The sequence below is a fragment of the Perognathus longimembris genome, chromosome 4, assembly GCF_023159225.1.
Source record: "Perognathus longimembris pacificus isolate PPM17 chromosome 4, ASM2315922v1, whole genome shotgun sequence".
In the NCBI taxonomy this organism is placed as follows: Eukaryota; Metazoa; Chordata; class Mammalia; order Rodentia; family Heteromyidae; genus Perognathus; species Perognathus longimembris.
This window is the reverse complement of record NC_063164.1, coordinates 53,772,501-53,784,703: the sequence shown is the minus strand read 5'-3', so window position 1 is coordinate 53,784,703 and position 12,203 is coordinate 53,772,501. Positions and strand designations below refer to the sequence as shown.

Sequence of the window (12,203 nt, the reverse complement as noted above, 5' to 3'; positions counted from 1 at the left end):
TAGGGAGCAACAAAAACCTTTCAAAATCTGGTTTCTTTTTCTTTTTTAACAATTAGAATTATTTACTAATAGTTCTTGTTCTTCTAATTTCTTGAGGGGATTACATTTTTCTACATTCTAAAAGTTGAGTTATTCTACAAGTTAGGTTATTTGCTGTGGCCAACAAAATATTTTGTTTCTTGTCAGAAAACTTTTTGTTAACCTTTAGGTGGTTGTACAAAGGAGTTGTCATTTAACAAAGCAGGCTATGATTATAACATGTCTTGATCAAAGTCACCCCTTTTCATGTTCTCACACATTTCTACCCTACCCACCCCTTCTCTCACTCTTCTTAATTTGGTAGGATATACATTGGATTCTTGTCCACATAATCCCCCTCCTTTCCTCTTCATTCATCTATCCCTTTCTCCTTAACCCACCCCATCCTTTTTGAGAATTCACTTCTTATTATTTTATTTTGCTGAACTTTGATTTTGGCTTTCTAAGGAACTACTATTTGAGATCTTCCTTAAATCTACCACATTTCAGTTAATACATTTGTATACACTTGCATACCACCCAACATATTTATTTATATAAGTTTGTAACCTAAATCTAGCTTACACACACACACACACACACACACACACACACACACACACACACACATATAAACATGGATCCTTTGTCTCTTTGGGCCTGAAAAAGAACCAGTGAATATCCTAAAAAATTAAGAAGAGTTAGGGAAGGAGTGGGTGGAGGAGGGATCTCTGAGAAGCTTGAAAGGGATTGCACATTGATCAAGGAAGTAATAAGTTTGACAAGAAATGTACTCACTACCTTATGTATGTAACTGTAACCCCACTGTACATACCTTGAAAAATTAAAAAGATACAGTGTATTCAGAAACTTTATTAAGTGGAAACTCCTTTGTACAACTAAAGATAATAATTTTAAAAATCTAAGTGAAAAAGAAGCTGGTTTGAAAAATGTGCACTGAAAAAGACATTTTGAAGAGATTCATCTGCTTCATCACAGCAACATACTTCTAGAGCTCTAGATTTAAGGAAGCCTCCCACATAACACAAAGCAGTTTCTAAAATTGTACTCCTATAACATTTTTCATCAGGAAAAAGTGGTAGAACTCTAAACGTCCAACAGTTAGGAAAGTGATATTAACATATGAAACAAAAAAGCATTGCAGAAACATATAGCAAGATCATATTGTGTTTTTAAACTATATATGAGTCTGGGTGCTGGTAGCTGACACCTGTAATCTTTGCTACTCAAGAGGCTGAGAACTGAGGATCAAGGCTAGAAGATAGTCCCAGCATACAAATCTGAGAGATTCTTAGCTCCAATTAACTAGCATACAGACAGAAATGTAGGTGTGGCTCAAATAGTAAAGTCCCAGCCATGAGAGAGAAAACAAAAAGCTAACAAAGAGCTCAAGACCCTAAATTCAAGCTCCAGAACTGGAACTAAAAAGAAGAAAAGGAAAAATTGAACCACAGTTTCCTGACCCTTAAATAGCAATTTGATGTATTAACAGACTTAAAACAAGAAGTAGTTGTTCCTTTAGATGCTTACATATTTTAATATGTAAGGATAGAGACTAGAATTTGAAAATGTAAATAAATGAGAGACTCCAAATACAAACAAGACACCATGACAACTAGACATGTGAGAGGGTCCTTGGAAGTTCTTAGGAAGCTCAGTGGCCAGGGGACCTCATTCCATATAAAGTGGCACAGAAAAAAACAACAACAAGCAAACAAAAACCAGATAGAGTATATGTGGCTGCAACACATCCCTTGTCCTGATTCCAATTACTTCTGGATCTTCCATAGTCTTATGGAACATAACTCAGCCAAATTTGGAAATTCCACCTGAATCAACTAAAATTAACCAATTTCTACAAGCCAAGCACTAGATTACATGCATCACCAACCTAACCTTGTTTTATCACAACAACCAGCAACTATGGTATTCTGATCAGCTCTGCACCTGCTCTGAACTAGCAAGTCTTGGATGAACATCTGTTGAATGGCTCCACCCGACCTGGGAGGGCAGGGAAGCAGGGAGAACCAGTATGCAGCAGCCCGACCCTGGGTTGCACGTGAAGTGGCTGGAGGAGAGTGATGTTCTCCAGCTGTCTCCTGTTGCTTTTCAAGCTTGTTGGTTCTCTTACCACAGGAAGCAGGTTCATCGGAGCCATCAGAACAGTCCGCTTCGCCATCACAGTACCAATGATGTGGAATACAGCGCTGAGGAGACGTGCACTGGAACTCATCACTGGTGCATGTTTGTGTGGCTGGAAGGGGGACAGAAGTTAAATCCATAGGCAAACCCAAGCAAGACTCACATAAGGATTTTTTTTTTGGGGGGGGGGGGAGGGAGGGTTGTTGTTTTGTTTTGTTAGTTTGTTTCTTGCCTGTCCTAGGGCTTCAGCTCAGGGCCTGGGGCTATCCTTGAGGATCTTTGGCTCAAAGCTAGTGCTCTACTGCTTGAGCCATAGAGCTACTTCTGGCTTTTTCAGAATAGTTTATTAGAGGTTAGGGTTACAGGGTCTTTCCTGCCCAGGCTGGCTTCAAACCATGATCCTCAAATCTCAGCTTCTTAAGTAGCTAAGATTAAGAAGAAGAAGCTGCCTCTATCTCTAAGCTAAATAACAGCTGCCACAAAAGGAAAGCTGGGGCTTGAGAAATGGACTTTTATATAAATTTTCCACAAGAAAGGAAGATTGTTACAAACAGAGGGCAATACTGCCCCAATCTCTCAGAATTTTTGTTCTAGATATGATTACATATAATGGCATCTGACAGCAGTTTCAGCTCCTCAGGAGGCTAAACCAGATTGATCATGTGAGCACAGGAGTTCAAGGTAGCCTGGGCAACACAGTAAAATTACAACTCAAGTTAGTCAATCCATGTGTTAATCAATAAATAATGAAAAAATTAAATACTGAAAAACTACCTTTGTGATATTTGAAATCACAAATTATATCAAATAAGTCTTGATTTTACTTTTTCTGCTACAATATAACAAATTCTATTGAAATAAAAAATAATATAACTGTACCTGAAGTTGCCCCATATACATCCTTTAACCATATCTCAGAGTTAACAGTTCTCTATTCATCCTTGCAATGCTGAGTTTTGATCTAAGTAAATGGGAACACTCTGTGGACCTTTAAATATAGATTTACTCCTTAAGTAGACTCCCTGTCCAGACATATTTTTCTAATATGTGGATACAAATCAGAATCAAGTCATATAGTTCTTCTGATCTACTGGCTCCCTTCTCTGGCCCATGACTGCTAAGGGCTTGTTGGTTGGGTAAGGCATGAAAACCACTGGGGAAACAGAAGTCCTCAAAGTTCAGCAATAACTCCAATCTGCCCCGCTCCAGCTGAGGACTGTAGCCTGAGTTCTACTTCCTAGTTTTGCTATTACTGCAACTGATTCCTGTTCTTGGACTGCAGCCTAGTCTGGGTGACAAATTATGTTATGGTGCTCTGTGGTTTCCTTGGGAGAGTACCAGTGACCAGAGTTGAAGCACATAAAAATTGCCCACATAAAAAGGAAAAGAAATTATTAAATTCTTATATTAAATTCTTTATACTAGCAATCTCAAAGTTCTCAAACTTAAGAAAGACCTTTTTTTAACCTTTCACCTTTTAAACTGTTAAGTACAGGAAATTGTTTCAACGAACCAATCTGCTAAATATGAAGTGAAAGTTTCTGAGAATCAAATATTGAGGGATACTAAAATACTTTTGCTGATGGCCACTACCATCTTACTCCACGTAACTAGTAAGAGCTAAATAGCAAATTCTGCCTGGAGCTCCTGAAGATAAAAGGCCTACAACACGGGGGTGGGGGAGCGGGAAGGGGGGGGAATAGCTCTCCAATGACAATACATTTGCAGAAGAAATATTTTGGGTCTGGGGCTTCTTCCACCCACTTCAATCACAACCTAAAGCAAGTGCCTTGCCACCCACTTACAAACTCAGTTTGAGATGACAATCAAAGTTAACATATGTTGATGCATGCTCAAGATATGTGTCTCTGGAATCACAGAGAGGCAATTTTATCTTACTCACTGCAAAAAATGGGATTTTCATCACTGCTGTCTCCACAGTCATTGTCTCCATCACACAAGTAACTTCGAGGAATACAAATATTTACATTTGGACATCTTATAGATCCAGACTGGCAAACGCGATCGGCTTGAAAAGAACAACCAGAGAAACATTTGGAATATATCCACCACAACCATACATCCATATGCAGAACTCAAACCACCATACTGCAGAACTCAAGCCACCGCACAGGAGGCATGCTCAGAGATTCAGAAGCATGCAACCTGTAACACTTCAGTTACATATAGACTCTCTGGTAAAGAAATAGTTGCGGGCTGGGAATATGACCTAGTAGCAAGAGTGCTTGCCTCATATACATGAAGCCCTGGGTTTGATTCCCCAGCACCACATATATACAAAAAGGCCAGAAGTGGTGCTGTGGCTCAAGTGGTAGAGTGCTAGCCTTGAGCAAAAAGAAGCCAGGGATAGTGCTCAGGCCCAGAGTTCAAGGCCCAGGATTGGCAAAAAAAAAAAAAAAAAAAAAAAAGTTGCGATTGATCCTGAGTGGGGAAGAGATGAAGAAAGAGGTTGATTTGTAATTTCTTTACACTTTCCTTTATTTACTAGTACCAATAAAAAGCCCAACTCTTAGTTAGAGAACCTATGGCATATCCACACAATGGAGCAATACATAACCAGAAAAGGAAAAGAGGCAATCTTTGTATGTGCATAAGGAATAACAGTCTCCAGGATGTATTGGCAATAGAACATAAGCAAAGCTCAAAATGGTAGGCTAACTTTTGTGTAAGATAAAGGATGTTAAGGTTCAATGTCTCCTATTTTAAATGCTTGGAACCTGAAATGTTTACAATATTTTTCGATATTTTGGAATACTTGTACATACATAGTGAATTGTCTTAGAAGTGAGACCCAAGTGTAAATACTAAATGCATTTATCTTTTATGTACATCTAATACATATAGCCTAAAGGTAATTTTATTGAATATTTTTCATCATTCTGACATGAAATGATTTTCTGCATCATGTCAGCACTCAAAAAAGGTTCAGATTTGGGAATTCAGAATTTTGGATTCATGGTGCTCAATGTGTGTGTGTGTGTGTGTGTGTGTGTGTGTGTGTGTGTGTGTGTGTGCATGCACACTCATGTGCATGGGATATTCCTAATGGGATGTGATATATGAACAAGAAATATCTTACATTTAATATGTTCATCATTAATAGTCCCATTTGTGTGGTTGTGATAATTTAGAAAGTATATTATAGGTATTTTGGAAATTGTTATAGAATATATCAAAGAAGCAATGAAAGATAATGCTATTAGGAACTCATAATAAAAGAAAAGGCATAATTATAAAATCTATGAAGAAAAACACCTTCAATCTTAATTTACATGATAAATGTCAACATAAATTTCTTTCCTTAAACACTGTATTTCCTTGTTTTAGCTACTGAATAGGCCCAGGAATCAGTGAAATCACATAAAAATGGGCATTCAACACTGGGAATTTTTAAATACCAAATCAGGGAAGCTGTCTCCTGGGATAAGGGACAAAATATAACTTTAGGATAGGAAATGTACAAGGCACACCTCAGCCATAGAATATTGAGTGGGATCATGTAAAAAGAACAAAGGATTCAACTCAGTGGCCTAAGATAGGATAACTGGTCACCAAAAAGAATAAATGGTGGTATTGCATCAAAACAAATCAAATATATAAAAACCCATGAGTTCAGTAGTACTACACAAAAATACCTTATTATAAACTCACTACTCTAAAACTTTACAAGTTAAAGAATTATTTGTCTTATACTTGCAGTTACCATCAGATGGTAAGGAAAATTTCTCCTTTGTAGAACTTCAGACAACAAATATGGAAGAAAGGAAACAGTTCTACAATGGTCATTTGATACACTATTAGATTTATAGAATCACCCACAGATACTAAAAACCACTGAATAAAAAGTTGATGAGAACTTCAAGACAGAGTTTAGGTTTACACAGAAGTCTACTGATAGATTTTATTGTCACTTTGAGTAAGACAACCAAAGATTGTGTGTCTCTTCATGTGATATAGTAACACACAGCTGTGTCTATTCACATGTAGCCCTTTAGGTCTATTCCAGGTCATAGGAAATAAGATAATGGAATCAGTTAGATGGACCAATTACAAATCCAAAATGTTGGTATTCCACAAGAAAAAAATCACCTCATAAACCACTCTACCATAAAAAAGTGGGAACTTGCCAGGTGCCAGGGGCTTGTCCTGTAATCCTATTTAGGAAGCTGAGTTATGAGGATTGAGGTTCAAATCCAATTGGGCCACGGAAATCCATGAGACTCTTATATCCGATTAGCCACTAAAACGCCAGAAGTGGAGCTGTAGTTCAAAGGGTAGCATGCTGGTCTTGAGTGAAAAAAGTCTAAGGACAATGTTTAAGCCCTGAGTTCAGACCCTAGGGCCAGTGCAGACATACACAGACACACACAAAGTGTGAACTATTACGGCATAAAGAAATTAAACTCTTGAATCATAAAATGTTTAATTGTTTAAAATCAATCAAAATTGATGTGCAAATCATGTCTGAATCTAAATTTAGCAGATTAACAGGAGGAGAGGAGGAAATGACAAAATTCAAATATGGACTCAAAGATTCTAAGTGAATATTGTTGGTGATACCAGGCTTTATCATAGATATCAGTGTATTTTAAAATGACTGTCTGTGAAATTCATGTCTAGGATTTGCTTTATAATACTCACAAGAAATCTGAGATACGTGAAACAAGGTTGGTATTGATTGATAATTATTGAAGTTGTGTAATGGGTACATTATGTTATTCTAATTTAGTATACGTTTGAAATTTTCTACAACTTTTTTTTTCCTAAAACAAATCCAGCTGAGAGTATAGCTTAGTAGCAAAGTGTTTGCCTAAAATGTACAAGCTCCTCCTGTGCTCACTCTTCAACATCAAGGGGTAGTGAGTAACCAAGCCAATTTAATGCAAATAAATACAAATAAATGGAGATCAGCAAACGTGAACCTGGACTCTGCTCTTTTGATTCTCTAAGATGCTAAGGTACAAATCCCAGAAAGCTTAGAAAAATCAATTAACTAAAAAATTATTTACTAGGAAAACTAAAGAAAAATATTGTCGTCAACAGATATTATATAGCTTTTTGCACAGAACACATTAACCACAATGCATTTAGTTAGTGATTTTTTGTCTGTAACTAAAGAGGAAGTGTTTGTGTGTGTGTGTGTGTGTGTGTGTGTGTGTGTCTGTGTGTGCACATGCACAGGCATACATACACACATGCCTGTTTAGGGACTTGAACTAAGGGTCTACATTCATTCCTTGAGCTTTTTTTGCTCAAAGCTAGCATCCTACCACTTGATTCATAGCTTCCACTTCTAGCCTTTTTTTTTTGGGGGGGGGTGTTTAATTGGAGATAAGAGTTTCATGGACTTTCCTGTCCAGGCTGGATTCAAACCATGATCCTCAGATCTCACCCTCCTGAGTAGCTATGGGCCACCAATGCCCAGCTAAAGGTGAAGCACTCTTAAAAATAAAAAACTTATAAAGTGATATTTATAATCTAACAGATATGCCAGTCAGGAGCAAAGTAATCGAGTCAAAATGTTCAATGATTCCATGGATTCATCCATTTAAATAAATAATTCAAATATCAAGTACAGTTGTTTCTAAAACCAATTCTACACTCCATCAGATGACTTTATTCATGTTTTGGTGAATACTTAAGAGGTGGTTGTTTTTGGTTTTTTTAAAAAACAAATTCCATTAAAATTCCATTTCTGGTGGTCTTAAGACTTCACAGCCAAAAGAACAGTAAGTACTTAGAATAAAACTTACGGCAATTTTTCTCATCGGAAGTGTCGTTATCCCTGCAGTTGTTTATTCCATTGCAGACCAAGTCTAGAGGTATGCACTTCCCATTGCTACAAGAAAATTCAGTAGTGCTGTTGCAGGACTGAAACAGGCACCCAGCCTCGTCACTGTTGTCACCACAGTCATTGTAGTAATCACAGCGGTAACTGTAGGGAACACATCGCCCATTGCCGCAGGTGAAGGCTGTTGGCAGGCAGGTGTGATAGGCTAAGAGGAGACAAAACAAGTTGAAGTGAAATGCCTTGATCTAAGCAGCATCCTTGTTTCTACTTTTATACTTTGACAAAAGTGGCTACAAATCAGACTGCATTGCGAAGCAAAAGGACATCTTAAACAAAAATATGCTCTATGCCTCTTAAATGATCACATTTTAAGCAGAAAGTAAAGTCACTCCACTTCTCTATAATCTCAATTTAAAAGTATCTCATTTTAAAAAGCATAAAAATATAATTTCTTTGGAGAAAACAAAAATTTCTAGTGTTACCCAGGCTTATACCTATAATCTTAGCTACTCAGGAAGATGAGATCTGCAGATCAACATTTGAAGCCAGTCTGGGAAGGAAGATCCATGAGATTAACACCTCTAATTAACTACCAAGTATCTGGAAAGGAGCTGTGCCTCAAATAGTAGGGTGGCATCTCTGAGCAAAAAGAGCTCAAGGACATCGCTCAGGCCCTGAGTTCAAGCCCCAGAACTGGGGATGAGGGGAACATCAAAGAAACTAACTTCTAGTCTCTATGTTAAGATACTCAGATTCAAAAGTCTCAAAAATTTACTTGGTCTTATTGTCTCCATTCTCATGAAAACTAAGGATTGGCAGTAACTTCACTACAGTTATTGTGTTGATGACCTTTCTGCGATGAAGATTAATAAAATGATAGCAATCACCTAGTGGTATCCTTAGTCTCAAGCTAATAAATCCTGCTTAGCATGCACCACATCCTTTCCTATCCTCTCATTCCCACACAAACCCTAGTAACCACTAATTTCCCTGCCTGCTAAATTTTCCTGGCCTACACAGGTTGTAAATGGCATAGTCAGGATTTAAATCCAAAACTTCTATTTTTAACCCTAACTCTAGAGATGATTTAACACATGTAATCAGGTTTTCAGAGTGAGTGTATTTCAACTCAAAGGATTCTTGTACACAAATTTCAGACCAACTCATTCGGTATCAAAAACACAATAAAGGGGCTGGGAATATGGCCTAGTGGCAAGAGCGCTTGCCTCCTACACATGAAGCTCTCAGTTCGATTCCCCAGCACCACATATATGGAAAACGGCCAGAAGGGGCGCTGTGGCTCAGGTGGCAGAGTGCTAGCCTTGAGCAGGAAGAAGCCAGGGATGGTGCTCAGGCCCTGAGACCAAGGCCCAGGACTGGCCAAAAAAACAACAACAACAACAACACTAAAGATCCACTGAGCTCCAATACAGCGTAGTGGTAGAGTGCTTGCCTCGTATACATGAAGCCCTGGGTTTGATTCCCCAGCACCACATATACAGAAAAATGGCCAGAAGTGGCGCTGTGGCTCAAGTGTCAGAGTGCTAGCCTTGAGCAAAAAGAAGCCAGAAACAGTGCTCAGGCCCTGAGTCCAAGGCCCAGGACTGGGAAAAAAAAAAATGTAGCATAAAAGTACTGTGGATTCAGCTGGGTGACAGTGATATCTGTATTCCTAGCTATTCTAGAGGCTGAGATCTGGAGATCGCTGTTTGAAGCCAGCCAGAGCAGAAAAGTTTGTGAGATTCTTACCTCTGATTCATCACACACACACACACACACACACACACACACACACAGAGTACTGAATCCAACCCACCACAGACACTTTCCAGCTCATCACTGCCATCGCCACAGTCATTGTCATTGTCACATATCCATTGCTCTTTGATGCAGTGCCCATTGAGACAGGTGAAATCAGATGCACTACACCGAGAGCCCTTGTCCGCAATACAGTGTTTGTTGTTATTGGCCAGATACCAGTCGCCTACATGTGGACACTGGCACTCAGCTCCGTTGGGACCTGGGACAAGAAAAAAATAAACACTAGTGTAGCAACCATTCATTGAGTTCCTGGTAGAACAGCATTGCAAGTTTCATGTGAAATGCTCCACACAAGTATGGACACACTGTACAGCAGTCTTTTCACTATGCCTGAGTCCTTCTTCCCTCAAGAACAGCTACCAATCATTACTATATTGAATAGTAATGATTCTTCTCAACAGAATTTGCAGAGAATATCAGAAAGCACATACATATTCTTATGTGTTTGTTCTATGTAAAACACATAATGAGATTGGATTCTGATGGCTCACGCCTGTAATACTAGCTACTCAGGAGGCTGAGATCTGAGGATATTTTCTCATTCCATCAAGCTTGCATTTAAAATGCCTTCATAAGAGAGCTTTATTGAGCCAGGCAGCAGTGGCTCATGCCCAAAAGCTAACTATTCAGGAGCCTGATATCTGAGAATTATAGTTCAGAGGCAGAACCATGGTTTTAGTCTCAGGCAGCCAAAATCTAGACACTCTTATCTCAAATAAACCAAAAAATAAAAGCCTAATGAGGAGATGTAGCTCAAGTGCTAGAGTACCTGCCAAAAGTAAAAGCGCCAAATGAGAGTACAAGGTCCTGAGAGTACAAAGCCTCATTACCAGCACACACATACAAAAGAGGATTCCATACAGAATAGAAAAAGAAATCTGCTAACAACTAATTACCCTGAAATCAAGGACAACCGTATATTTTTCTCTTCTTGTTAGAGATGGCTATCCCCATAAACTCCCTTATTAGGTGCTATTACTGCCACTACTAATTGTTATTATTATTATACATGTTTCCATCTTCATGGGCAATGCCTTACCTGGTGCACAGATGTGACTGCATCCCCCGTTGAACTGATCACAAGGATTGCTACATTGCTTCTGCTCATCTTTCCTAGCTACACAAATATCCCTAGGCTGGACCAATAAATTCATGGTCATTGGAATCAGATCAGACCCATCATATTTGTTGGCTCGGTAAATTTTTTTTGTGAAAAAGTCAGTCCAGTAAATGTACTGGCCATAGAGAGTCAAGCCGAAAGGATGATAGGCAGTGCCAACAATGACTTCCCGGCCCGTGCCCGTGAGAGTGCCTCGCTCTATCTTCTGCCTGAAATGAAGTAAAACAGAAAACATTGCTGAAATCCACAAAGAAGAACCATGGTTAGGCTCAAGCTTTCTCTTATACTAGGCCCTGAACTGGCTTTTTCGGTGAGGAATATGGCAGCTAGAAATGTTTCTTTTGGTAATGGGAGTTTATTTGCAGATCAAACAATTGCCTAGATCTATTATTACTATCTAGATTAATGTATATTGTAATAAATACAATATAACCTACAAGAGATACTACCATAGCAACTAAGCTGATATTACAAACAAGACAGCATTATGAAAGTAATCATGGAGTTTAGGATGGAACACATAACTGACTCTTCATGAAGTGTCAATTATCTGTCCTTCCCACAACCTTAGTAATGTTTCTCAATCATTTATTACTCATGATTTCTAAATAAATGATTTCTCAATCATTTATTACTTTGAAATATTTACTAGAATGAGCAAAAAATCAGATACAAAACATCACTACTGTGTTTCAAATGAGACAAGAAGGAAGAATCTAGATATTAGGTGCTTGTCATCACAAGACCAAAATCATGAGGAAAACAAAAGTTAGGCTTCCTTATATGTAGACACCAACTACAATGAAGAAAATCATTTCTTCCCTTCCATTATTCCACTAGGCTGAATGGAATGAGAAATGATTGGGAGTTACTTAGAAACATTGCATATGAAATTACGGTTGACAAAAATTTACAATGAAAATATGAATTTTGCTGAGAAGCATGGCAGAGCAAAAGGATCTGTTTAAGAGATGATATTGATAAGGATGCATTGTACACACAAATTGCTATGTTGAGTCTTTTAAAAAGAAAGGGGATTTATTTGGGTGGCAGCATTCTTTATACATCAATTGCCATTCATATGGAAAAAATGCTCCAAAAATCAGACCTTAAAAAAACTCACATTTAAGAGAAATGATAATAAAACCCAGAAAGAAAATTATTATCATTTAAGAGCCATTCATATTTTATGATAGTTACCTAGGACCTATTGCAAACTACATTTGCAGTTATAGTTGAAATAATAGATCCATTTAGTGATGCAACTTC

General features: G+C 38.1%; 1 protein-coding gene across 1 annotated transcript in view; it reads right to left on the bottom strand.

The window, feature by feature from the left end:
• Lrp2 (LDL receptor related protein 2) overlaps positions 1 to 12,203 on the bottom strand; it is a 195,972-nt gene that overhangs the window by 49,291 nt on the left and 134,478 nt on the right. Inside the window, exons 42-46 of the mRNA XM_048345285.1 lie at positions 10,854 to 11,143; positions 9,810 to 10,013; positions 7,956 to 8,198; positions 4,085 to 4,210; positions 2,171 to 2,293 (exon numbers count right to left, since the gene is read on the bottom strand). Of these exons, the coding sequence (XP_048201242.1) occupies positions 2,171 to 2,293; positions 4,085 to 4,210; positions 7,956 to 8,198; positions 9,810 to 10,013; positions 10,854 to 11,143 (986 nt within the window). The remainder of the gene's footprint in view (positions 1 to 2,170; positions 2,294 to 4,084; positions 4,211 to 7,955; positions 8,199 to 9,809; positions 10,014 to 10,853; positions 11,144 to 12,203) is intronic.